At 36.9% G+C, this 22,853-nt stretch overlaps 3 protein-coding genes across 14 annotated transcripts in view; 1 reads left to right on the top strand and 2 right to left on the bottom strand.

Annotated features, from left to right (window-relative positions):
* The window catches only part of kank4 (KN motif and ankyrin repeat domains 4), a 38,260-nt gene extending 30,310 nt beyond the window's left edge, over positions 1–7,950 (bottom strand). Inside the window, exon 1 of the mRNA XM_088926599.1 lies at positions 7,848–7,950. The gene's annotated coding sequence lies outside the window, so the exon portion shown is untranslated. The remainder of the gene's footprint in view (positions 1–7,847) is intronic.
* Positions 7,951–12,219: 4,269 nt separating this feature from the next.
* On the top strand, positions 12,220–20,037 carry usp1 (ubiquitin specific peptidase 1). 2 transcript variants are annotated; one of them, XM_088926869.1, is made up of 9 exons: positions 12,220–12,388; positions 13,300–13,511; positions 13,718–13,844; positions 15,465–15,572; positions 16,036–16,202; positions 16,502–17,238; positions 17,402–17,566; positions 17,895–18,096; positions 18,440–20,037. In XM_088926869.1, exons 2-9 carry the CDS (start codon positions 13,339–13,341, stop codon positions 19,188–19,190), a joined length of 2,430 nt encoding a protein of 809 aa, XP_088782995.1. In that variant the 5' UTR covers positions 12,220–12,388; positions 13,300–13,338; the 3' UTR covers positions 19,191–20,037. The 2 variants fall into 2 exon arrangements, with proteins under 2 accessions (XP_088782995.1, XP_088782996.1); XM_088926870.1 differs by having other exon boundaries at positions 12,341–12,388; positions 13,309–13,511.
* A 60-nt stretch (positions 20,038–20,097) lies between these two features.
* The window catches only part of dock7 (dedicator of cytokinesis 7), a 58,913-nt gene continuing 56,157 nt past the window's right edge, over positions 20,098–22,853 (bottom strand). For 9 of the 11 annotated variants that reach the window (XM_088926857.1, XM_088926858.1, XM_088926859.1 and 6 more), the window contains 4 exons: positions 22,358–22,501; positions 21,961–22,067; positions 21,503–21,670; positions 20,098–20,569 (listed from right to left, as the gene is read on the bottom strand). In XM_088926857.1, the coding sequence (XP_088782983.1) occupies positions 20,527–20,569; positions 21,503–21,670; positions 21,961–22,067; positions 22,358–22,501 (462 nt within the window). In that variant the 3' untranslated portion in view covers positions 20,098–20,526. The remainder of the gene's footprint in view (positions 20,570–21,502; positions 21,671–21,960; positions 22,068–22,357; positions 22,502–22,853) is intronic. The other 2 variants (XM_088926867.1, XM_088926868.1) reach the window with 1 other exon arrangement.

The raw sequence follows: 22,853 nt of genomic DNA, 5'->3' as shown, positions 1-22,853 counted from the left end.
AGCTGGAAAATGTTTAACTGTGATCAATTTGAAAAGGTAATTGGTTAAATTAAGAGTTCACTTATCCATCCATTTTCTAACTGCTTCATCCAATTGAGGCTCAGGGGGCAGCTGGAGTCTATCTTGGTAATGGGTGCAAGGCAGGGTACACCCTGGACAGGACACCAATTCATCTCAGGACACACACTGACACAGACACAATTTTATTAAGATATCATTTGGAACACAAATCAGACATACTTCAGTCTTAAAGGACCAAACTTTCTTTGAAGAAATGACTTTCTTAATTCATCAATAACTTCATAAAAAGTCCATCTCTTTAGCAGGTGATTCAGAGTGACCTACAGTATAAAACAAAGGCAATGGTGGCTCTCCAGGACCAGGTCTGGGCAGCAAGATTTGCTGCAGTGAGCTTCTGGAAATACAGAAGGTGAACAAGTGAAGATTCAAGATACAGTAGCTTACAGATTGCGCTGTTTTCCTAGGAAGTGGTCAGGATTTCACATGAAGGTCAGCTGTAAGGCTGAATATTTTGCCACAAGTTGGCTCCTCTCCTTTCTTTCACAGGGTTCAAAGGATCCTGCCCTTAAGTTTCCTTTTCTTAAGAAACGCAGAGGAACCAGTCCTAAAATTGTTTATCACAGAGAATTTGAAAGTAAAAGCTGGAACCCATTCAGAAAGCCTTATGTTACGTTTTATTTCAAAGGATGTTGTTCTCCACCTCCACCCAGAATTTGTCTTCTTTGCAAGTGAGTTTAAAATTGATAAGTGGTTAAGATTATTATTATTTTCATCAAAAACAGGCGCAATGCTGTCCATGTGGCTGAAATATTCTTTCATATTGTAACAGTACTATTATTCCATATCTGAAATATGATCTGTTTGCACTAAAACAAAATAGTTACTGATGTTGTTGATAGTAAAAGAAATTGACTGAGACAGACTAAAAACCATTTGACTTGATGTTAATTACTTTTATTGTTGTTTCCTAATCACTACCACAGTATACAATATGAATTTTTACGCATCAACAACCTTTCTTTAAAACCTACTGTTCCAAAGTGCTTCTTTAATAGGTAATACATATTCATCATTCCTTGCTGGAGTGTAGAATTTTGCTATTTGCTAATAAGGCCAAATATTAACACTTGCCTTTTGTGGGAACCCAAAATTCTCAGTGTTCTTGAGTCTCCTATGATTCATAGGGAAAGTTGCCAACCTACAGTATCCACCATGGTCAAACTCTTTTATTGAACAACAACCACTGTGCATACTGTGTTCTTGAAATCAGCTTGTTTTTACAGGCATTATGTGTCTCTGTAAGACAGTGGTTACCATTAACTGTTGCATTCTTTCAACCTTTGAAGTAAGATTTTAGATTTTGTTATAAACAAACATTTGTATACTTTTTCCTCCTTTGTTCTGCAAGACCTGGAGAGAGAGGAAAACCGTGCCTAGTGCCACCTATTTTCAATGCCACAAATGTTTATGCTGTAATCATCACCAAGATGCAAAAAACAACTGCTTAAGCTATAAATTATTAAAACTATTACTTGGAGCAGCAGCAGGGCATTTGAGTTAGTGATCCTGTGATCTTTTACAATGTTTTCTTGTCTCTAATCATCAGAATTAATCCCCAATTTTTGCTTATCTTTTCAGACCTCATTCATTAAGTTACAACACATTATGCTGCTGGTGTAGAATGGCAGTATGTTAAAGAGAGAGCCATGATACACATGTAGATGATACAAGAACAGGTGAAATACGTGAACAAAGAATACATACATGCATACTGTATATATATTTCACATTTAGGTGTATGTGTAGACCTGGGATATTTTATATTTTTAGAGTATGTAACACATTTTAACAATGAAATCTGCTTCCTATGACATTGTGGCACAGCCAATAAATTCCTCTGCTGTTCATTTTGAATCCATGTGGTATCAGAGAACCACGAAAAGCAATTTGCTAGAATCAAGTGCAGGCAATTGTAACATGGAAATGCTGAATGTGCTTAATGGGAATGTAGCCTTGCCGTTCACACTGCAGAGGGAAAACGCACAATCATTTTCTGAAGAATAACAGAGCCAAGAAAAATACACTCTCCCATTATTAACACTGCCAAGAAAAAGAAAGCAATAAAATAATTCTGGATTTTGTCGAGTAAAATAAACCTTGCAAAATTAATATTTATTATTTTAGTTCATTGCATTGGTTTTGGGTGCCAAAATGAGCTGCTTTTTTTGACTTAATGACTACAGATAGACTTATCATATACCATCAGATTTATGGTTCTGTCAACATTCAGTGTCACCTGTAACCTCTCAACCCTAAGCAAATTAAGCAAGATATGATAGTAAAAATAAGTATTTATTGAAAATGAAGGGTTAGAAAAGGTTCTTAAAGAATAAAAATCGGAGACAAGACTCCAAGGAAGATGCAGAGAAACCACCAGGTGGACTTTGTCCTCCAAATAACTTCTATTAAAAATGTAGCTGATGCAAAACCACACAAAGAAATATTTCGCCCCTTTACAGTATAAAGCGAATAGCCTAACAACAATACTAATGATCATTTTCATAGTAAGACTCTAGAAAAAAAAGGCAAAGCAGGGAAGGGAAACACTGGAATGAGAATGCCTTTGAGTTATAGCATTGACATTCCCATTAAAACCTGTTTTTAGAAAACTACAATATATTCCTTTTAGGACTGTACTTTATCTATGAATTGAAATGATTACCAAAAAGAGACAATTGCTGAATTTCCTTAACTACAATTATTCTACTACGAAAATGTTTCCGCAGCAACACCATACACAAAATGGTGATCAGAGAAAGCTTTATCATATAAAATTGTTTGTTTCTTTGCATTCTTAATTTGTGCACCATTCTCACACCACAACATTTCCCTCTCTAGGTGCAGCATGGTATTTGCATTTGAATTAAAGCAATTTACCTTTCCTTCACACTGCTACTAGTGCATATTGTTCAAAACAACATAACAAGAAAACACCAACCCAGTATTCAAGGAAACCTGAACTATTTTGAATCTTGTATGCTGTGCTACAAAAAGAACATTTTTTGTTTCAGAAGCTCCAAAGGAGGATGGGAATGAAATTAGGTATGCTCTACATTTCTGAACAGTCAGACCAGTCTTTTGGAGACATCTATTGAAATTTTACCATTGGGATTCTTTAACTCTTCAAATAAAGCAAGATAAAATGCACAAACTTCCCTAGGAGCATTCATCAGATTAAATCAAAACAGAACTTCAGTCATTATGATGAGACAGTGAATATCAACACAATATTTTACTGTTTGGCATTAACTCACCTAGCCACGGTCAGATGTGCCATAACCTTCCTCACTTGCGAGGAATTAACCAGAGAGACTGTTAGAAAAGATGCACTTAAAGTTGGGCAAAGCAGGTGAGTACACATAAGAGCAAAGTTCAAGATTACAATTTTACCTTCTCTTGAACTTTTATTTAACAACTCCATTCTTTCATTGCTTCAGAAAACAAAGCAGCACAAGAAATCTTGAGTCTTTTTTAAAATTGAATTTAGCTAAAGCTGACTAAGCTTAGTTGGTTTCTTGACTTAACCTCTGGAATCCTAAAATAATCACCCTATATCTGAGATACAATCAAGGATGATCTCTGTATCAGCATGGCGCCAGTGTTTTAGAAGCTGCAAGGTGGTGTCTTCTATTGGGTTATAGTGGAGGAAGAAAAACTCTTAATTGTTACTTAATTATTTAAATAATGCATGTGCATAGAGTACTTCCCCTAACAAAGATGAGTTGTGTACTACAGCATACCTGGCATGACATACTAAGAGCATTTAATACTGTCATAAATGCCAACACTGGACACCTGCCACCACAACCTGGATGTCTGCTTGTTTACCAAACATCATTACATTTTACCTTACTCTTTTAAAATAATCAGTAAGATAAACTAAAATTTAAATACAGATGCCACAAGAATATTAAGAATATTATATTTGACATTGAAAAACCTGAGAATTATTTTTAGCTGGGATTCTACTTGAAAAAGCACTTCAAGAGCAATAAAACATGTTTAATGATCAGACGTCGTTCCATACATGCAATCAATGCTTAGGAGATCCTTTCAGATAAAAAAAAACAGGTGTTAAATGCTTGGCTGTTAAGTCTTGGCATGTACTGTAGGCATTTTTTAATGGTGCCTGGACAACATTTTCAAAAAATAATAATTCAACTGAATTCATACTTCATACCAAAGAAAATTCTTCACTAAGGTAGGGATGACACTCTAGGCAGGAATGTGGCTTTCTAATAGAGGAAACAATGACAGTTTCTTTTGGGTCCCAGCTCTGGATACAGCTGTGGAGATTGAGGGGACAGTGACAGGATTTAATACCCAACAGAAATGCGCAGCCAGCCACCCATCTGTTGTTGACCGGATAATCCCAGCACAGGACTGTCCTGATCCCAGGAAGCCTGGGAAAAGTGTATCTCAGCTGGGAAAGAGAAACATTATTGGGATCATATGCCCTTGGCAGCAGGTTGTTTCCGAAGAACATGTGCTTCTCAGCTCACTGCATTCAAGCCAAAACCAAATGTACACAGCAAATATCCCAAGAGGTAATTTCTTTTAAAAAAATGCCCATTTAAAAGATGAACAATAAACTGTACTAATTTTTCACATCCTACTGCTTCCATGTTCAAGAGTTCAAGCCCTTCACTGCTTTCCACAAGAGCAGAATCTGTTTCCATGCTCTCTGTTTAGAATTTGTTTTGTAAACTGCAGGAAATTGAAGCCGTCCACCTTTCTTTTATGTATGTAAAATGGATTTACACTATCTTTTCCTGCTCTGTAGTTTGAAGAACAAGTCAAAGCCCCGATATCAAGCTGGGTGAAGAAGAAGATGATCTTATCCATGGTGCTTTGACATTGCTTGTTCCATACAAGTAGTGCAGGCCAACGGATCCCCTGTAATAACTGGCAAAGAAACAATTCCATAACTTTCTCTTGGATAACTTTCTCCTCTAAAATGTTACAGTGCAGACAGTTATTATTACGGTTATTTTCCAACACAATTCAGTGGTACTAACCTGACTGAAAAAAATGTCTTTTTGAAAGAAATGACTGCTTTCTAGCGAGAGAATAGCAGGCGCAGGCCTCAAAATGAACGGATGATTGTACTACCAGATTGATATTAAGGAATTTGCCTCAACAAAGTATGGTATTAAAACTACTCCTATTTATTAAAAAATAAATAGTTTAATATTAAACCAGATAAGTGAGCCTAAACAGTAATCAAACTGTGATAGATGATACAGTTCAGATGCATTTAATTGAAATTGTAAGACTTTAAGATTTTAAGAAATGCTTTAAATTCCCAGAAGAGTTTCCAAAAAAGACATCAGCCTTGTACTGTTATTTTTTAAACTGGAAACAATAAACTGCTCTGTACATGGGAGTGAAAACAGAAGCTCCATTTATGCCTTTCGTACTGGAAAGTCATTAAATTGTATTGTTATTGCCTAATTCAAGAAGCTGTTGATTTCCAAATGATGATACTGTGTATTTGCATAGATGGTCAGATACGCAGTACATTACTGACTCTAAATGTCATGCTCACTGAATACACATCGCTGTGCCGACATGGTCTGTGACAAAACTGTTTAGCTTTTACTTTCGGCAGCCTTGAAAACAAGGAGAAGAAGAGCAGTACAGTACAGTGTTTAAATAAGGTATTGCATTTGCTGATTTACAAACATACTGTACAGTATTTCAAAACTGTTTGTGACATTTAGGTACAGTAATAACAAACGTGGAACACGGACCCACAGTTTAACAGGTGTGGAATGCAAACTATGGCTAATTGTGGCTTGAAAGAGTGCATACGTATGACTTCACAAAATGAGGACATAAAGCATCTGTTGAATTGCTTTTGCTCACTATTCATTCTGTTGTATAACGTTGTATTGGATTGCTCGTCATGTTAACGTAAAGAATATTAGTTCGCATGTGCTTGTCAGACTCTAGTTTTGTGTTGCTGCAGGAAAAGTGTGGTTAAGAAAAACCAAACAAATTAACACCTGCAGTTAATCAAAAGGAATACATATACATACAGAGATTCAATCGAGATACTGTATGTATTTATCCTTACGCATGCGTGGTATATGCAGTTTAGATATAAAATAGAAGATTTTTTTAGTCAAAGTAAGCGGTACAAGCACTTCAGCTACGACTCGTGACGTAGTCACAGACATTAATGTTATCACTCTTAGGCAAGACGAAAGATTGGTATAATTAATTCCGGACACTGTAATGAAAACTATTTTTTAGTTCAGAATTTCTCCACCATTATACAGTATGTACTACTGAATTACATTTCTTCTGTCACATAAAGAACATGTTTTCTAATATGTTCATGGTCCAGTTTCTGTTGAAGTATTGAATATTCAAGCACGCAGAAATATTCGTTGTTGACGAATAATGCGTACCCATAAAACTAAACTGCAACCAGCAATAGCTCCTGTTAAACCCCACACATTAAACAATGTCGTCGGGTACATTTTACACCTTTTTTTACTTTCCTAGCCCATGCTAGATAATTTAAAGCAGCTGGAGGCTTCTGGCTCGATGCCAGATGTTGTTGGCACTTGGAAGCGATCATATATCTCCGGTTCTATTTTGTAAAAAAAAAAACACGTGGCGGTAAATTTCGTATTCTACAAAAACAAACCTATTGTTTCATAAAACGTAATTTGTTATGTTTTGATAGTCTACGTTACATCTTTATTTCGAATACAAGCGTTTTCCCACCCAACTCATGATATTACAATTAATGACTCATAGTATTTTGGAATATAAAACACCACTGTCAATGCTTAATACTTAAAATGACAAAACACGTGGCAGTAAAAATTAACAGCATTTAATGATGTGTCAGATTTTCGCGGCGAAAACTTGGAGCTGTAGTGTGGTCGTGAGGGATGTGGAGCAGCTTCCAGATCCAATAAACACCACATCACTAATCAGTATCTCAAGGTGAATGTGTACAGGGATGAGTGCCAAAATCAAATAAAAAAGTTAGAAGTATGTCAGTGAGAATATATGGTGAGAAGATTAAACAACTGTGAGTGTTTAATATTCTCTCAATGTTAGAGTACACATTACAATAACATCACTAGTCAGTTCTAATAAATGGTATTGATCATTTAAACACAGATAGACTGCATATACATATGATTTAAACTTTATACAAATAAACATATAGAGTACAGTACATGAAAACTCTGCATTAATTAATCTGTATGTTTACATTGGCTGAATGTATTAGGCACTCCCAGCATAATTAATGTTGCCCTTACAAACACATTGAATGTGACATGGACACACAAATGTTTGCAAATCCCAAAGATTCAACTGCCGTGAGCAGAGCTCAGTCATGAGGATCCCCTGCTCAGAATAATCCAGCCACATCCTGCCTCCAGGATAAATCAATACAAAATCATGTTAGCCCAGTCAAATATGCTCCCTTCGTTAATGAGGACATTAAAAAAAATCTTCTCAGTGCTCAGGAGAAACCCATAATGCGGTAGGTTAAAAGCAATGTGAAAGGATACCAATGAAAATTGAATGAGCATCAATGTGAAAAACAAAACATTTTCTTGATATCTTTAATAAACTTCCCTTCCCAATGGGCAGTTCTCACAAATTAGATGAAGCAGCCAAATGGTGAGCCAAGCCCATAAGCCCAACCACAACATTAAAGAAAACAAAACTACAAATACTTTATCCTGGGTGAGCTCTTCAATTCCAGGAAGAGCACTTTAACTGAGTTTCCTTACCTTTAAAGCTGCCTGCTCCTTCTGGTGTCCTGCAGACTCCTGCGAGAGAATCCTACCCTGTTTGTGGCACACCGCTCAGCTGCAGCGTGTTTTGTTTTACCAGATAGCATCTGGAAGTGGGATACAGTTGTTATTGAGAAATGCCTAAGAGAAGGGGATGTCTAAGTCATTTAAAACATAGGCTCTGTTGTAGCTGTGGACACACCCCCCACACCCCCCCTTTCCTGCACTTCCAGCACTAAGCTGCAGTCAGGAAGGTAAATCATGCTTAACTGTAGAACATCAGAACTCACCAGAACAACAACTGATAGAAAAATAAATGAACGAATGAATGAATCAATCAATAAATGTCAGGAGGGTTAACTCTAAAGCAGAGCTGTTCAGGCTACAGTCACCCCTTTTAAAAGATCTCTGTAGTGCTCTGCCTAACCTTTTTTTCCGTATATCATCGGAAAACATATTCTGGAGAACTGGACTAATGTTTGTTAGGTTTTACAAGGATCAAACACCCAATAAGGATATATGCACCTCATTCTTATTTAACACCACCCCCTTCATTGTTTACAGAGTTCCTCTGTAAACATTTTCTCATTGTCAGCTTTTACCTTCTCCAACCCACTCTATTCCAGAACTGTAAAGAGTCTCTTGTCTGCTGTGCTGGCTGTACTGGGATACGGTTACTTTTCTAGGTTTAATTATATCCATCTACAGACACTGTACACCTGGGACTGCTGTGTAAAGCCCCATTGCTGTTTTATTAATACAACAGTAGATGTTGACTCTTTTGCCAGTAAACCTTACAGTATGTATTACAGAATTTCTTTTCATTTGTCACCTTTGACTGAAAGTATGAAAAAGAAATAATGCTGAAAAATAGTATACGTTTCTAAAAAAACTCACATACTGTACGTTTCAAAATATTTTGGGACTTCGATGAAAGGAGCTTGAAATAAGGCTATATACAATTCAGTTTATTTAAATCTTTTTAAATTATGAAGCATGAGATTCATATTCAAATATCATTGGTAACAGTGTAGAAAGGAATTGTTTTTATTCAAATTCATTTTATGAAATAATATTCAATGATAATAGGATTGAAAATGCTTCGCTTTCTTACTGGCCTATTCTAATTTAAAATGACAATTAATACAATTTTACAATTATTAAAGGCATACCAAGCCATAATACCTTTGACATAGATTCTGCCATTAGCATATTTCTAGTTATTTAAAATACAGAAAAATATTAAGGGATTTCACTCATTCCAAAAAAAAGTTCTCATATCAAAAGCAAGAAAACAATTTCTAAACTTGCAACCTGAGGCTTAAATGACTATTATAAATAAAATCCCTTTAAATAATTAAATGTGTACACAGTTAGTGGTTTTTGAATTGCTGTCTCCACTCAGAAGTGGAATGATCATGTAATTGTCTATTGCTTGTACAGCATAAACATCCTTTTAGTGTGGAATAGTTCCTGAGAGACACTATAGTATTGCTGACCAGGCAATGACTTGTAAAAATGCTGTACTGCAGAATTATTTTCCACCACATTGACATGTTTTTGACACTGTACATCTGCAACGTTTTACTAAGGGAAACTGTATTTGAAACGGAGATCAGGAAGCAAGTCTTTACACAAAGTGTTGTGGGAGTGTGTAACACATTAGCCAGATCTGTTGACAAGGTTGATACCCAGTCTTTTTTCAAGAAACCATTGGGTGAGTTTCTTGAATTAAGAAACAGCTAACTAGTGACCAGTTAGCTAACAAGTTAGATGATTTAAGTAAAGTCCTGGTTTGTAATCTTCCTTGTGTTTTTATACAAAGGCTAAAGTTACGCAAATTAAAAGATTCTTCTGCATGCTGTACATCACACTTCATACTCCTCTCCGGTAATTGGAAAGTGATTAAATATCAGTTTGTTGCAGACATCAATGTATTTAAAAGCACACAAGCAGAAGAAAACAACTAACTGGATTTATCATAAATCAAAAGGAAATACGACAGTCAATAAACATTATAGTCTTAGACTATTATAGACACATGTGCATGAAAAAGTACATATATATAAACAGTCAGCCAGAATGTGATGCATACCATTCCATCACCAATGATGCCCTAACAAATAAGAATGCATTCAAAATCATAAATCATGGAGCTGTCAAGAACTTCAAGAATAGAAATAAAGTCAATAAAGCTTTTGAACCTTAACAGCTATAAAAAAATCAATTTCACCCTGAATATCCTGTATGTAAATAGCCATATTTCATTGTGAAACATTGCTGAACGACCATGAATACTCTCAGTTCCCTTTTTGAGGCTGCCATCTGCTGGTAACAGTTACAAAGCTTCAATATACAACAGTTTTCACACATTTATATTTTAAACTATTACTTTGTAGTGTTAGATAGAAGGGTATCCAGGTATTTTACTTGGTAATTTACCTGGTATTTTATGGCTGATGCAAATCTTACCTCATAGTCAGGAACAGTCAGAAGTCCATCTATTTTCTATCAGCTCCTTCATAACTTTGAAGCAAATGCAATTATGAAAGACACATTTTAAGAAGAATATCAAAAATAATAAGAAGATCATAAAAAACTAAAACAACCCCAAAAAAAAAAATCTTGTGTAAAACAGCAAGGTGAAATTAAAATATTTGTAGGAGCAATCTGAATGCAGATAACTAGAAAAATCTGTGTAAGGATCCCGACGAGGCCTTCATCTGGCAATCTGGAATTCCTAAAGGCTAAAAATCAATGGTTTCATGTTTCTGATTACATTTCAACCTGAAGCACAAATATAACAAAAACCAAAAATATTGTACTAATAATACAGTACATATGCAGTAGCCCTATCTGTGGATATCACTGTACTTGAATTTTAATCTAAACTGATAATAGATCCAAGCTTCATGTTCGACCCATATTTATTGTAAATGTGCAATATATTGTATTGTAACGCTTACAGCCGACAGGTACTGTGTAAGAGCCAGCTAACCAGAGCAGGTGACATCACCGCCCTTCCCTGTGATAGCAGGACTACAGCTACTGGGCTGTAGAGAGATCTCTCTTTAGCTCACCGGGCTGGGTCCCTGTTGAGTGACGCGGGAGTCCCGGGTTCGAGCCCCCGACGGAGCGGGGCCGACCTAATGCGGCAAGGGCGCCCGCCTGAACCACGTTGCGTTACAGTATATAAGTGTATGTAACACTCTGCATGGCTTGGCACCTCAGTACCCATCTGAGTTACTATCATCCTACTCCCCACCTTGCAACCTTCACTCATCTAATTCTGGTCTCCTGTCTGTCACCCAAGCCCCTCCACACTCTGAGTGACAGGACCTTCTCCTGCTATGCCCCAAAGCTCTCGAACTCCATCCCTAAGGATGCCAGAGAGTCAAATTCGTTAAACTTTCAAATTGAAACTCAACACCTTTTTTTCTTTAGAAGGGCCTTTATTTAACTGGTTCTGTCTGCCCCCTTTGCTTTCCTACTTCCAAACCCTAATTCTAATGGTAATTCTGCTGTCTCCTCTCATTGTGTATTTTTTCTTACTGTAAAGTACTTTAAAGCTACCTTTAAAGGCACTATATAAAATATTATTATTATTATTATTCCTACTGCTACTACTGACACAAGAAATGCAGGATTTCATATATCTAGTTTCAATTAAATTGGTAATTATACACACAGTACTGGTACAGCAGTAAGACCAAACACATTTTTAATTGTTTTCCTTCATTACATTAAGCCTGTGTTCAGGCTTTATATAGGATGGTTTTGTTTCAGCACTCACAGTATGATATTGTACTCCATGGGTATTCCAATTTGAAAATAATGTAAGAAATAGCAATATTATTTCTAATCACTTCCAAATACTTTTTTGCAAATCAACTAATTATTCAGACAATTATTTTTGCAAACTCCAGAAGTGACTATTACACACACATTAAATTATTTTTGCATCAAATCAATGTACATATAAACAGTAAACCTTCAGTATTGATCAAGGGAAAACATGCTTAAGCCAACAAAATAAGAAAAACCACAGATATTTGTATTTCATACTCGTTTTTCGTTTCACCCAAATCTTCTAAGTTTGCAAACCAGCACTACTCCCCACTTTACAAAAAAAACTCCTTTACAAACATGGCTTCCTTTCTGGATGCTCAGTTATCACGTGGTATGAGGCACTGAAGGTTTTCACAGATACTGCCTGTATAAAAAATATTTATTTTAAGTCATTACAAAACAATAAAAGTATCATGCACGAAAAAAATGATTATAACATTTCCTGCATACTTTCCCCAGACCGATGAAATGGGAGCGAATCGTTTTGGGTTTTGTTCCGGCGGTATTTTTGACGACTAAAGCAGGAAGGACAGCGCGGGGTCTTTGCAGTGGAAAAACCGCCAAGTTCTGTGCTGGTTGGGATAATACGAAAACAAACGAATTTGTTGAATGGATAAAAAAAAACGCTAAGTAATTAAAACCTATTTTCAGTCAAGATAACAACAAAAATGCTTAACATTTCACCCAGGGTGAGTAAATTACACGTGTGGTTTTAGTATCAGAGCTGTGTGCGCCTAATTAAAACGAAAGTGGCATTATTTTGTTTTCATTTCGAAAGCTTTGAATGTATCTATAACACTGGCTTAAAGGCGTTCGGAAGTATTTTTGTTATAATTTTGTTTTTCTAAAGAGTCACATTTTAGTGATTAGCTGAAGGTAAAAAGAGAAAAACACGTTTGATATTAACTGATTCGTAGTGTGGACGGCAGAGGGGAGGAGCTTGCTGTTGTAGCTGTGGCCTAACGACAGTATATTTCCATCCTGTGTGGGTGATATACCAGGGCTTTCCAGCTTTTAACAGACACGAATGCGCAGCTAGTCTATAAGCCCTTCCCAACGTGTTGATTTCCCTGAGTTGTTTGAGGATTTCAAAGAGAAAATATCGCATATTTAAAGAAACTAAAATAAGAAGGCTATTACTGCGAGCTGCTAAATGCCACCCACTTTGGAGAACGGCTATGTATACAGTATACAGGTTTAAAGGGATGAAAACTGATAGTCCGGAATTAAAGGCTGGAAGATGTAGTTGCGATAAATGTTTTCTTTTTTTTTGTAAAATAGATAAAACTGCGAACGATTTCCAGTGCGTTGATTGTGTATAAATTGTAACACGAGTACTCGTTACTAGGCGGCGTTTACTTGCAGGCGTTGAGGGTGGAATGTGTGGGTTGGGCTCTTAAGTGTCAGATTGAAAAGACCCACGGGTACTGTTCTTACGTGTGACTGTGCTTTAAGAACAGTTATTTTCTAAACGGGCTTTCCAAAGTTAAAGTAAAATGCCAATGCCGTGAAGCGTTGTTTGTAATGGAAACAGACCAGTAACTGGTGGGATGTGGCTATATACAGGTGTACGACTGCTGAAAACGTCTTTCTCTTCTAGATCCTCCAGTAAGCGTGGTGTCAGCCAAGGGGTTTTAAAATGCCTGGCCTTGTGCAGAATGAAGGGAGTGGGGCAGCAAGTGGTAGTCCGCTCAAGAAGAACCGACTGTCTCTGAAGTTCTTCCAGAAAAAAGAAACTAAAAGAGCTTTAAATTTCTCAGAGGCACAGGAGGAGGAGGAGGACAAGCCTTCAGAACCACCTGTAACTGAAAGGTCAGAGAGCACTTTTTACTTTTAGGATTTGGCTCATTCCAAAATTGCCTAGGAGATATATATATATATTCAAAAATGTAAGGTTTTTGGTGATGTAGTCTGGTTTGACTCATTTTCAAGTTGATTGGCTTCTAATTATAATTTCAAAGTATAAAAAGACCAAAGGTAAAACTTTTTATGGCAATAACGTTGTATGTCTTTTACAGTTGTGACCAAGTTGTACCGGTCCCCAATCCATCATCTCCACTTACTCGTGAAAAAAAAGAACGACTCGTGCCTTTTGTTGGACTTAATAACCTTGGGAACACCTGCTATCTGAACAGCATTCTGCAGGTAAATAGAACTGGCTTCATGCAAGTAGGACATTTGAGGTTTTGAAGCTTTTCAGTAATTGTAATTCAGAAATACAATCCAAACTGTTGATGTATTTTCTGTCTGGTACTTCACGAAGCCTAAAAACATTTGTAGATACTTCACCTTAATTGCCATTGGGTATTCAAGGAGCTTGGACACTGTTGCAAAACACCGGGAACCATGCCATTATGGGGAGTGTTGGAGAATATTCTAATGATGTAAGATAAAAGAACATCAACCTCAGCAAATGGAGGGACAGTTAAGAAAATGTCATAAGAGATCTCTGTCTCTTATGAAATTTCAATTGTAGTGTCCATTATCCAGAGGGTCAGAACCAATGGGATGGCTACATCTCCACCAGGAATAGGACCTAAGAATGGTTTAATCAAATAATAATAATAATTGCTTACACTTATATAGCGCATTTCTGGACACTCCACTCAAAGCGCTTTACAGGTAATGGGGACTCCCCTCCACCACCACCAATGTGCAGCCCACCTGGCTGATGTGACGGCAGCCATAGTGCGCCAGAACACTCACCACACATCAGCTATTAGTGGGCAGGAGAGCAGAGTAATGAAGCCAATTCATAGACTGGGATTATTAGAAGGCCATGATTGATAAGGGCCAATGGGATTTTTTTAATGACCACAGAGAGTCAGGACCTCGGTTTTACGTCTCATCCGAAGGACGGCGCCTTTTTACAGTATAGTGTCCTTGTCACTATGCTGGGGCATTAGGACCCACATGGACCACAGGGTGAGCGCCCCTGGCTGGCCCTACTAACACCTCTTCCAGCAGGAACCTTAGTTTCTCCCAGAATGTCTCCCATCCAGGTACTGACCAGGCTCACACCTGCTTAGCTTCAGTGGGCTGCCAGTTGTGAGTTGCAGGGTGATATGGCTGCAAATATATAGTCAGAGCACAGTATTTTCATAGGCCAAATCATACCCATAGTTGGGTATCTTGAGATTTGCCAAGTAGCAATTAATTGACTCCCATGTCATACTGGACCAAGTGATGTAGTTGGATGAAATGTACGTTTTTGGATAGTTTAGTCTGCAGTATGATATACACAAAGATAAGTTCATGTTCTAAAAGAGTGCAGTCCCTTTACTGAAGTATGGAGGTGAGTCTGTTTTACTTCCACTTGTCCTGGTGGCCTTGTTAGGAATTTAGAAATGGATGGAGTTCAAAGTATATAAGGATATTTTACCCATAAACCTGATTCCTTCTCCTTAGATGCTCAAGCTAGGTTACATGTGATCTTTTCCAGCAGAATAATGACCAAAAGCATACCAGATATTGGCACAGAAAATCAGCATTTTGAACGGGCATTATGCTCTCCATCTAAACACAACAGACTGTTTGTGGTATGGCTTAAAACAGTTCACATATGCTAGACATGTCATCTGAAGGAGCTGGTAGTAATGTGTGTAGAAATGCTCAAATAACCCTACTAAGAAGTGGGATATAGGTATTTATTCAACAAATGGTGAGTCTACCCTTTTTTAACAACTTTGTTACATTGGATAAGGAAATGATTACATTTGGTACCAACAATTATACATTGAAAGTTTTTTTTTTGCCTACAACTAGGTGCTGTACTACTGCCCTGGATTTAAAGATGGAATTAAAAAATTGTATAACTTGCCGTCGAAGAAGAATGAAAAGCAAAATGATGATGGAGCAAAAACTGAGGAAAAGGTATTACAGCAAAAAATGTAAACGGCTAAAAGAAATGGTTGTTGAAAGCATTTTGACATTGCCAGTGTATCTGAATAATTTCGTAATTCTCAGCATTTAGAGAGTATGGTGGAAAGGAATCAAGAGAAGCTGGCCAACTTGAACATAGTTTCAACTTATGAGAGGAAGGACAGAATCAGTAATTGATTGTAGAATTTCCAGGGAGATGTTTAATAATAAACACAACAGAGAAGACACTGAAATGAACAGGTTTTTGACAACCCTTTTAAAACAATGCGAAATTAACTTTACTAACAATTTAGTCTTTTCATAGGAGATGAGTTTTAAATTTATGGAAAAAGAATGTACTGACCCATCATGAACAGGATTCCAATCTGGATGGCAGGAGGAGTTTCACTCTTATCACAGTGTATGGACATTGACTTTTGGATACTGGTCTGATGCAGTGATTTTGTTGTTGCAGCAGGAGCAAAGTGAAGAGGCTTTACCAGTGAATATTGAGCTGCTTAGCAGTTTTCACAGTTTGATAGTATCACTGGAACAACTTCAGTCAAGCTATCTGCTCAACCCTGAGAAGTACACTGATGGGGAATTGGCAGCTCCACCACGAAGACTGCTTAACACCCTCCGGTAGAAACATCATTGTCTTAAATACATCACAATTTTAGACCAAGGAGATAGTGCACTCAAGACTACAAAACATGTTTTTTGAAGTATACATTTACAGTAATATAACTAGTGTTCTCTTCTATTGTTAAATCTAGTAACGTGGAAACCTGGAAGTCTAGTTCATGTTGGTAGGGGAATATGGGCTTTAGAGTATCAAGGGACTTATTTCCTTGCAGTCTGCTTATCAAATAATATTAAGTTGTACTTGAAAAATCTCTGTGATGTGGAATTTTATGTTTTCATTTGTATTATTTTCATAGGCAGCTTAACCCCATGTATGAGGGATATCTGCAGCATGATGCTCAGGAGGTTCTGCAGTGTATCCTTGGCTACATCCAGGAGGCTTGTGAAACTATTAAGAAAGAGTACTTGTCTCATGAGGACCCAGCCGATAAGCCAACAGAGATGCACCAACAACACATGGCAGAAAAGGAAGAGATTATAAGCAGCACTGGACCTAAAGTGAGCATCAGAGAGACTGAGAATGCATTAAAGGATGCAAAGAACCTTGAGCAAGACGGAATTCTGGAAGGGCAGGCCAATGGAAAAAGAAAAAGCGATACAGAAGCTGGGAATGCTAAAAAGAAGTCAAAACCTCATAAAACACAAAAACCAGTGGAAGAAAATAAACACTTCACACGGTCAAAGAGAAAGTCTTCCAGTGACATTGTGATAGAAAGCCACATGGAAGAGGTAAAAGAGGAAGGAAATGATTCGGATGACAAAAAAGACAATGTCTCCAAGGGAATTGCGAAGAAAAAGAAACGCCCCAAACTAAGCTGGTTAAAGTCTTCAGGCAAACAGCCCAGCATCTTCTCTAAGTTCCGCAGTATGGGAAGGAGAAGTTTGCATTCGGGGGGTAAAGAAGAAGTAAAACCACCAGTGGGAAACGGGCCTTGTTTGGCTTTGGTAGAAGATGAAGATGTGAAGGACAACACTGCTTCAGATCATCCAGTTGACAATCTCTCGCATGAAGAAGAGAAGACCAAGAGTGAAGGTGAATTTGTTTACTTATAAAAGTTGGCAAATTCTGTATGTCAATGACCTTGTTTCCTTCTGCATAAGGAAGTACATATTAAAAAGACAAAACGAGTGAATGGTGAAGCAGGTTCCTATCGATCCCATTTTGTTAATGTCCTCCTGGTCCTTGCGTTTTCCAGGGGAGTGCTGTTTCGACCTGATGGAGCGGCTGTTCCAGGGGCAGCTGGTCCTGCGAACCCGGTGCCTGGAGTGCGAATGCTACACAGAGAGGAGGGAGGACTTCCAGGACATCAGTGTGCCAGTGCAAGAGGACGAGCCCAGCAAAGTTGACAGTAGCACAGAAAGTGAGTCTACATCGACAGGACGGAGAAAATATTAGGAATTCCACGAGATTTAATTTCCTGTACAAATTTTGGAAAAAGTTGTATCTGAGAGGAATCCTGTCAGGTCCCTCCATCTCCCTCTCCAGAGGGCCACTTTGTACATTGTGTTTTCATGCACAGTTACAGAAAAAAAACAACATTTACACCTTTATGTGCACTTCTTGCTAAATTTGTCTTTAAAGCATGTGACCATTGATTATTTTTAATATCTGTGAAACGTGACAGATTTGTATAATTTCCTTTTTTCATGCTGCTTTTTAAAACACGTTTTTCAATGTTTCATTTACAGTTTCTCCAGATCCTAAAATAGAGCTAAAGACACTGAAATGGGCAATATCTCAGTTTGCATCGGTGGAGAGGATTGTTGGGGAAGACAAATATTTCTGTGAAACCTGCCATCACTACACTGAAGCTGAACGAAGCCTTTTGTTTGACAAAACTCCTGAAGTTATAACAATTCATTTGAAGTGCTTTGCTGCCAACGGTTCTGAGTATGTTTTTTCATACGTATACATATAATCCCAGTTCTGTCATATAAGTAATGTATCATATTAAGTTTTTTAAGTTCTGTATGCTTAGAAAAATGCACTTTTTGATCATTCTGTCGATTGATCTATATATACAATATAATTGATTGATATAAATATTATATACAAATCTCTATAACAAACTATGATTGGTAAATACAATTTAAGGTACAAGAATTCTAAGGGTAGTGGTGAAGATAGTGAAGTTTGATAAAAGCCTGTCTCTATATAATAGGTATGTCTGTAATTGGAATTTATTGAAATGTATCCCTAATACAAGTATGATTTTACATTCTTTATGCTTTAGGTTTGACCCTTATGCTGGACTCTCTAAAGTGAACACCCCATTGCAGACACCACTTAAGCTGTCCTTGGATGAATGGTGCACAAAACCGTCAAAGGAAGACTATGAGTTATTCGCCGTTGTGATGCACAGTGGAGTCACCATCAGCAGTGGACATTACACAACCTACATCAAGATGATGGACCTTAAAAATGTAAAACTTCAGAATAAGGTGCATATAGAAGAGAACCTCAAACCAGAACCTCTGAATGAAGCAGAAGCAAGGGCGTGTGATATCCAGGAATATGATGATGGCGAAGTCTCGTTTGGCAAGAGTGGAAAAGGACATTCCACAGCAACTGGCAAAGTCAGCACTAAGAAGTCTTCAGAGGGTATTGGGCTCTTAGGAGGCCAGAGGTGTATAACAAGCTTTGAACTAGGGGGAAACAAGGCAGCTAATTCTGAAAAACCCATCTGTGCTACTGGTAACAATGGAAAAACAGATCATGGCTGTGCCAGTGGATATGAAAGTGCTATAAAGAGTGAGAAAGAATGTGCTGATGCAAACAGCACTTGTAGTAATGAACTTTTGGATGCTAAGAGTCCATTGGCTGACTCAGCCTTTTGTAACCTACTAGATTATGAGGGAAAGTGGATGCTGTTTGATGACTCTGAAGTAAGACTCGTTGATGAAAAGGACTTTTTGAGTGCCTGTTCACCAGAGTCATGTACAACATCTACACCATATCTCTTGTTCTACAAGAAAGTAATCTGAACCTTGAATGACTGCTGATTTTAGTTGTGGTTGGATTGTATTCATATCCACTGTTAATGCACGGGTCAAACAATTTAATCTAATTTCTTTTTCATAAAACATGCTTATACACAGTTTACCTTCTTTAAGACAATTTGTAGACTTCAGGTTCAGGCTAATAGCCTGTACTCATTACAGTTTGTGATGGCTTGTGTAGCACCTTGGCACTTATAATGCATCATTAGGACTGTTTGTACTACTGTAATATGAAATACTTTGTAGTCTGTTCATTTACTGCTTTAGATTGATACAGAAAGTGTATTATTGTTTTAAACTAGTTTTTGTGAACTAGCATTACTGGGCTTTCTAAGGAAATTGGGCATTGATCTACAGTGAATAAAGTTTTGCTTTATTTTAACCATATTCTTTTATAGGGGTAATGGCATACAGTAGCATACAGCTCAAATACAAGGCCAAAGTCACATGAGAAAATGTCTTTGATCTTAAAAAAGTCATCTTTATATACATAGTTAAATGCTAACATTTTATAAACCTAAAAACTGCTTTTGAGAATTATCTGCTCCTAACAAAGTCTCAGTTTGTTTTGGCTGTATAAATTGAATTAGATTTGAGGTTCAATGTTTTTGACACTTGGGAGAATGACCACAGAGGTCTATTACTGTCTTTGCTACAGTTGATTTTTTGTAAATTCCAAATTTGTTAGTATTCAAGTTGTGATAGTCAGTGGCACTATATGATATAGCTATTAATGGATTTATAAAGTTTACATTATTTTCTACTCATGTGTAAAGTTGTTTCTTACATAGTTTTATTAAAGATGTGTATGTGTTTATTATTTATGCTGAAATCAGATTTTACATGAATTTTTTAGTACCCGTGTTAGCAAAAAAAATCATTAATGCACAGATTACAGACATTAAAATTTATTTAGTAAAATATTTAAAGTAAACAAAACCTACATAAAACTTTTTCAGGACATTTAAAACATTTTTCTAATTTAACAAATGAAGTAACTAAAATAATAAACCATTACTTTTTTGATAAATAGTGGTACATTTTTGCCTGTTTTGTGATTAAATATAATTTTTTCAAGTTGTACACAATCTAACAAAATCCATCAAGACAAAATTATAAATGTGCACATTTTGTTAGGTAATCCATGTTTTTACACATACCGTCATAAGACCCACTTTAAAATTCAATACAGATTATAACACAAGATTGTAAAAGTCTGTAAACCACCAAAGAACTGGAATGATGTACCAGGGTTTAACACTGTAGTGTTTTACTCACATGAATACTGAATAGACCTCTCTATTAACGCATGAATACTTTTTCAAATATCCAATTTTCGAAGACTCAGTCTGCTGAAGGAATCTCTGTAAAAATGAGAAAACAGTAAAATCACTTGTGTTAAATTTGGTTGCAAAAAACAACCATAAATGAAAATGTATAGTGTATAAACAATAGCTTAAAAGACAATCAAAAACGAATACGACTGAACCATGCTCTTGTCAGAAACAAACAGACTGGCCACTCCACTCACTTTAGACTACCTTGTTAAGTGCTCCGTTTGCTGCATGCAGTACAAAAAAAAGTTATTAATTTATTGAAATACTTCTGTATCAATTTATTTGGTAGCTTGCACAAGTAGTATATATAACTCTACCTGGCATATATTGCAATAATGTTCCTTTACTCAATGTTTAGGCTTATTTTTAAAATAGTTTGTCAGTCCATTCTAGTTTTCCTTTGACAACTATACATCATCTTGAATGTGAATTATACTGCACAAGTGCCGTGTAAAAGGATTCACTCTCCTGCAAAGTTCTATGGGATGGAAGTCAGCGTTTGTACATCTAGGATGTCCATGGTTCTAAACAAAACTAGCCTGTTTGGGTGAGTGGTAGGAAAGACGCCATTACTGAAAAAGTTTGGGACTTCAGAATAAATTCAAAAAGCAAACAAATGGAATCTAATTTTAAAAAAAAGGTCTAAAGTTCTGAAGATTCTGAAAGCATCTGATCTTTTTTCAAACTAGCAAAATTTAGTTCAGCCATGTATTTCCACATGCTAAACTTTTGCAACAAAGTGGTACCGTATGTATAGTCCACACACAACCTGATAAAACTGATTTTTTAGCTGCAATTAGAACCATTAACAAAGATGTGTCTGGAGATTGATAATTATTGTAAACTTCCCATCCGTTTCTTGGAAAAACTTAGGGTTTTGGTGTCAACATCATGGTTAGCTTGTTCCAATTAATGAAATTAGTAGTTTGCACCCAAATGCTTCAGAAAAAAGAGACCTACCTGTGGGAATTGACCTGTAATACTGGCTTGTAAAGCTGGGGAATCTTCCGGTTTATCAGGGGCTGTAGGGATTCCTTGAGGCGGTGATAGTTCCTTTCTAACTCCCGCTGGTATTCTTTCTGGTCTGGGCCAATCAAACTCTTGTTTTTGCGAAGGGCATCTTCACACCTAGGTAACCAAGTTGAGGGATGTTCAAAGGTGTTTCACCATCAGTTGTCAGTTATTAGATGTATTTTTAATTGGATCTGTTCTCTTTGATTTTTCAATAATCTAAAGGCTGTACCTTAGAACACGGCCAATGTGTATTTTCCTGTTTAAAACTCGCACCTTCTCATAATAATAATAACTATAATAATTCAGGAAAAAGTAGAAACAATTTCACATTTTTATTGACTCCTAAATAATTTGACAGTTTGAGGTTTCTAAAAAACTCAATTCAAATAACTTTATATACTTACCTTTTTGTAAAATCCTTGAAGCACAGTCGCAGTTTATTGTGATGTCTGTACAGCTTTGGATCACTGGGTATTTCTGACAAGAACACTTGAGCAACTTCAAGGGGACCCTTAAGAAGACGAAAAAAAATGACTACCTTGAAGCTGCCTTCTTTTTTTCTCACTGTCTGGAGAAACCACACATCCAACCTCAATACATTCATCACATTAGAACTATACCTTCAGGGTTTGATCACAACAGGGGCAAAACTATCAAAATAGGGCCACAATGTTAGATTAATATTTAAAGAACTGTATTGAATCAGCAACAGCAATTGCTCTAAAGCAACATATTGGTAGAGAGGCACTATGGTATTAAAAGTGGCATGTGGTTAAATCCACAAAGCTCTGTAACAGTCACCTGATTGACAGTAGTTCCCACAGAACCCTGGAGCACCATCTGCAGCATCTTTGGGTCGGCAGGTTCCTGGTGTGTGGCAAAGGCAAGCTCCTGCGTTTTCTTCTGCATGTCCTCAATGGCGACTTCAATGGGTGTTGAAATGATCTGTGAACAGCATTACTGTGTTTTTATTTTCCCTCTTCACTGTAGTGCCTTGGTTAGCACTTAGTGAATCCATTAATGGTGTTCCATTCCTGACAATTTCAAGAACAATCTGCAGCATTTGTGTGCATAAGTGTTTTAATGCACATACTTATTGTATGTTATTAAGTTATTGGCTATAATAACCAAAATCCAACATTTTAAAAATCCCAGGGTGTTTCTCAAAAAAAACACTGGTGTTACACTGGTGTCCTGGCCAATTTTTCCCCTGGCCTTTACCAATCATGGCCTCCTAATAATCCCCATCTATGAACCGGCTTCATCACTCTGTTCTCTTCCCCACTGAGAGCTGATG

Source organism: Atractosteus spatula, chromosome 11 (genome assembly GCF_055471065.1).
Source record: "Atractosteus spatula isolate fAtrSpa1 chromosome 11, fAtrSpa1.hap1, whole genome shotgun sequence".
Lineage (NCBI taxonomy): Eukaryota > Metazoa > Chordata > Actinopteri > Semionotiformes > Lepisosteidae > Atractosteus > Atractosteus spatula.
This window is presented reverse-complemented; position numbering and strand designations above follow the sequence as displayed.

Bases quoted from the DNA above. Each gene is read 5' to 3' on its own strand.
- usp1 (XM_088926869.1), top strand. From the start codon at position 13,339: ATGCCTGGCCTTGTGCAGAATGAAGGGAGTGGGGCAGCAAGTGGTAGT. The intron at 13,845-15,464 runs GTAAATAGAACT...GCCTACAACTAG, and splicing joins ATCTGAACAGCATTCTGCAG to GTGCTGTACTACTGCCCTGG. The intron at 16,203-16,501 runs GTAGAAACATCA...TTATTTTCATAG, and splicing joins AGACTGCTTAACACCCTCCG to GCAGCTTAACCCCATGTATG.